The sequence below is a fragment of the Portunus trituberculatus genome, chromosome 25 (assembly GCF_017591435.1).
Source record: "Portunus trituberculatus isolate SZX2019 chromosome 25, ASM1759143v1, whole genome shotgun sequence".
Taxonomy (NCBI): Eukaryota; Metazoa; Arthropoda; class Malacostraca; order Decapoda; family Portunidae; genus Portunus; species Portunus trituberculatus.
The window spans coordinates 837501-842400 of NC_059279.1; the positions used below are offsets into that span (position 1 = coordinate 837501).

At 50.7% G+C, this 4900-nt stretch overlaps 1 protein-coding gene across 1 annotated transcript in view; it reads right to left on the reverse strand.

The window, feature by feature from the left end:
* LOC123508842 (barH-like 1 homeobox protein) overlaps window positions 1-4537 on the reverse strand; it is a 13317-nt gene extending 8780 nt beyond the window's left edge. The window contains exon 1 of the mRNA XM_045262785.1: window positions 4092-4537. Coding sequence (XP_045118720.1) covers window positions 4092-4413 — 322 coding nt within the window. The 5' untranslated portion in view covers window positions 4414-4537. The remainder of the gene's footprint in view (window positions 1-4091) is intronic.
* Window positions 4538-4900: the final 363 nt, after the last annotated feature.

Below are 4900 nucleotides of genomic sequence, written 5' to 3' on the forward strand. Positions count from 1 at the left end.
ATTTGACGTAGAAAGAAGAGAAGAAAAAATAACTTATACGGATTTGACGTAGAATTAAAGGGAGAAGAAAAAAGATAGTAACTCACAAGAATTTGAAGACTAAAAAACTGCAGCATACGAATTTCAAGACTAAAAAACTGGAGCATATATTAAAAAAAATCACCAAAAATCATTCCAAAACTGCTATTCACAAAACAAAGAAACACGCACGAAAAAATAAATAAAAATAAAGAAGAACAATAAACCCAGACTCGAATCAGAAACATTCCTACTCTATATTGAAACATTTAGTGACTGCCGCGTCTTCGCCTCAACCCGCCAACCCTCATCATGCTTAATTAGAGGACAAGCGGTACTGTAATGCGGCAGTTAGTCTCCACTTTATAGCCTCGACAATTACTTCCCTCATGAAAATTTCCGCAGAGAGTCCACGTGCGTTCCCTAAATTGACGCTAAGTGTTGTATCTGTGCTGGAGACGAAGAGGAGGAGGAGGAGGAAGAAGGAAACGTGTAGGATGAAAGATGTTTAGGGAAGTTTGATGTGACACTACGCTAACAATGAAGAAAGAACAGTAAGAGAGATGGTTGATAGGAAGAAGTGAGAAAGAAGTGAAGAGCGGGAATAAGAGGAGAAAGAGGAAGACAAGGAGTGGTTAGGTGAGTTTTAAGGTGACACTATAAGAAGAAAGACATGAGAGAGAAATAGGAGATGAATATAATAGGAGGAAATTAAGAGGAAGAAAGTTGATAATAGTAAGAAGGTAATTAAAGAATAAAAAGATGAAGAAAGTAAAAGAGGAAGGAAAACAAAAAAAAATAGTAACAAAAGAGAAATAAGAGGAATAATAAATGGAATCTTCAAAATTAAAAAGAAAATGAAAAAAAAAAAACAAGAGAAACACGAAACAATAAAAAAGGAAATATAAAAAAAAACGGAAAAAAAAGAGAATAATAAAATGAAATCTATGGCTCCATTTGCTTGTATTATTAATCTCGTCTACCTGTGGATCAATTTATCATCAGCTCCTCTTCCCTCTAGTTATTCCCTCACTCCCACAGTAACATTCACCGGCTAGTCTGTAATCAACCGACAATTTCCTTCCCTATGAGTGAGTGTTTGCCTCTATTAACAGCGCATTTACCTGTGTCAAGTACCTGATTCACTCCTAATGACCCCGCACGTGTTTGTCATATGAGGGGAGGCGCTCGGGGGAAGAGGGGGCAGTGATGGGAGGGAAAGAAGCCACGTGGATATAATTTATGAGGAAAATTAGTCCAGGATAAAGAGAAATGTGAGGAAATGTTTAGGGAATTGTGTTAAAGAGAAGGTGAAGTTAACGTATGAGTGGTGGTGGTGGTGGTGGTGGTGGTGGTGGTGGTGGTGGTGGTGGGTGAGAAATAATAAGAATAAACAGGGAGCGTCAGTGCGGTAGAAGCAGTTAATGACACCTGTCTCTCTCTGGCGGGTCACAGGTACCCATTATCATTCATTATTTAATTCTCAAGTCACGATAAAGAGACACCGCTGGTTTTCCTCCACCACCTACCACTGCCACCCCTCACGACGCCCAACCCCACCCCTACCCCCATCCACACACCCCTTCCCCGCGGCACCTGGAGACACGCCCTTAATCATGAGGACTCCCAAGGGCCTGAGAACACTGGAGGCGAGATGCAGGAGTCGCGGTGTTATGGAAGCTACAGACAGGGAGTGAGTGGCCGGTGGGTTGCCATAGCCTTGAGGGGGGCGAGGTGGTGAGGTGGTGAGGCCTTCCCGAGGTGGTAATTTGGTGGGTAAGAAGGGAGGGAAGGCTACAGGGACAACCACTCCTCCTCCTCCTCCTCCTCCTCCTTTTCCGCCCTCCAACCCCACAGGCCAGACATCTCCCTCCCTCTCTCCACCCCCAACCAATTGTCATAAATTAGTGTGGGCACGCGACTTTTCATTATTCACGAGGAATAAATGTATGGCCTTCCTGTGTCAACACAAATGGGGAATAAGACGACAAAACAAGGCAGCGGCAGCACCGGTAATGACGCTTGGGTGGGGCGTGTGGCGGGCGGCGGCGCGGGCGGCGGGACGGGGAGAAAACAGGCGAGGGATGACAACTGGTTCCATCTGAGCGGCGCCTTATGATCCCCGTGTGGCGTTGGGTCTTGGTGTGGGTTAATTGGATTGCAGGTAAGGAGTGTACACGAGTGGGAGTTTAGAGCGATAAAGTGATCGTGGGAACGCGCCAAACAAATGAGGTGTGTCACGGCGCACGCTGAGACTCCCGGGGCGCCTCCACCACGCCTCCCGCACATTGCCTCGCGTGATAGTCTATAAATATTAACTCAGGCGTGACAGACTCTTCAGATTGAGTTCTATAAGACAGACACCTGCTTATCCCCATGCACCACCAACCCCTCCCATCCCCACCCCCAGACACACCCGCTTCCCTTCCGGCGCCCCACACCAGGCGTATCGACAGACAGACAGACACACAGCCTTCCTTCATAAAATATATAAAAACAGACACGGAGCATAACTGATCCCCTGGGGTGGGAACCCGAGGGTCATTGTGCCCCGGGACGCCCTCGCCTGAAATTACACCAATCAGAGAGAGAGAGAGAGAGAGAGAGAGAGAGAGAGAGAGAGAGAGAGAGAGAGAGAGAGAGAGAGAGAACATTAGCCATCACGTGTAAAATTTACGCCACATTGGATCTGTCCATCTGAATGTCTATTAAAGTGCATTAAGGGTCCGTGTCGCGTTCATTGCACGAGGCATTTAGATCCTTATGGCGGCGGGATCCAGACAGGCCCGGGTCACGCTGGCTTGGATAAAGCTTGTAGAAGAAGGATTCAATATTAAATCACAAAGCGCATGATAAATGGCGCTTCAATTTTAGACGAGGACAATTGAGCGGTTTGGTCTCCGCCACAACCAGCTCCTGTCACCGGCGGGAAGCTCCGAGACAGCAGTAATTTGCCTCGCCTGGGACTCTGAATGCAGCGCCGGCCAGGGAGAAATTATGCTGCAAGATTTAAGACGGCTTCTCAGAGCGGCGGCAGCTTAATGCGAAATGGAGCGGGATGAGTAAAATTAGCCTGTGATTTATTGCCGGGAGGAAGGGACGGAGGAAAGGGAAGGGGAGGGAAGGGGTGATGGGACAGCGCAGGTGAGTTCCACGTAAACCATGTACACCCACTTAGCGGCCTTTCTAAGTGTTATGAATGCGCGGCTCACAGTTTACTAGAGGCTCAGGGTGTGTTTTATGGAGTGCGTGTACTGCGGGAACCTTCACGCCGCGCTGACAATAATAATAAAAATAATAATAATAACACTAAGCACAACTCCACTTCGCATTACCGTTGTTTGAATATTGATGGAAGCACTTGCCTCTAATATTTCAGGGACATTAGTGGGATGGAGGAGGACAAACAATGGCGAGGAGGAAGAGGAAGAGCGTCTAAGGACTAAATAAAAGTAGCACTTAAACAGTATTGATCGGAGGGTCCTGTTGCTCTGTTACTGCTACTTATCAGCGCCTTCAGAGTGATGGAGTGTGCTGCGCTTGTGAAGAGAACGACAAACAGTGGACTAAAATAGCAGAGAGAGAGAGAGAGAGAGAGAGAGAGAGAGAGGAGAGGGTGAAACAGTCGCGTGCGTGAGGCAAGCAATTTCCAGCACATAAACTCTAAAGTAAAGGGTTCTTGGTCTGTCTCTTGTACATCAGCGCCCACGTTACTACTTTGGGTTCACTCCTTTGATATCTCACTCCACACAGCCACTCGACACTCACTCACTCACTAATAACACTCCCCTCTCGCCGCCACCGACCCCAAACACCAGCTTTTAAATCTTCCTCGCCCGGATGTCAGCGCCGCGTGACTTTCCAGGAATGAGGAGCGCCGCTGGAATGTCTTTGTGAGGCAGAGGAGGACACTGACGGCGGCGCGAGGGAGGGGACACTCGGGAGGCGGCGGCGTGAGGTGGTGGCGAAGGGAAAGGAGATGAGGCGAGGGAGAGGGTGTGAAGTGAGAGGAGAGGTGAGGTGAGGTGAGTGAGAGGCGCAGTAGCGGAACACGGACGCACGGCTTGGCTTACCTGATTCTCCGTGGTCGTCCTCGTCGTGGCTGGCGTCGCCTTCCAGGTCTATGTCGTCGTCCTCGGCGTGTGTCCGTGTCAGGCTGAGGTCCTTAGGCTCCTCTATAGTGGGTGTGGGCGGCGCTGACCCTTCACTCTGGGTGGAGGTGGGCGGCTTGTGTTGGGCGAGGATGTCTGTGATCATGAACTTGGGTCTGGGCGTGGGCGCCTCGGAGGTCTCGTGAGCGGGGGACGTGCCGCCTCCAGGTTGCGACTCGTCCTTGATGGCCCCGGGGGCGGCCGACACCCGCACGCCCACTCTGGAGCACACTTCCACAGTCATGGTTGCCACTACAGCGTCGGGCGCGTGAGGTCCCAGCTCGCAGGTTCGCTACACAACTTATCGTGCACCACGCTCGCGCTCGACTGACTGCTGCCTTCCGTTCGCGCCGCTGGCTAGAGATCTGTGATGGCCGCCTCCCCATCCCACCCGCCCGTCCCTCTGGCCGCGCCCACCATCCAAACCCGGCCAATGGCAGACGTGCCGCGCACACTAGCGACGCCCCTTGCGTGGCTCCTCCAGCGGGGCTTGCCCGGGCCGCGGTGGGAGGAGCCAGCGGGCCCCGGGAGCCCCTCACCACATTAGACTCTTCTCGGGTCATTTTGGCGCTCATTACCTTCATTAGCGAGAGATTAACCGTCTTTTGATTTACCTCTTTGGATTAAACAATATCGTGGTGAAATATTGCACAAAACCCTGGCGGTGCCCCGCAGCGGCAGCCCCGAGCCCCGCCACGCCGCGCCGCCAGGCTCCAGGTAAATAAAGGTGG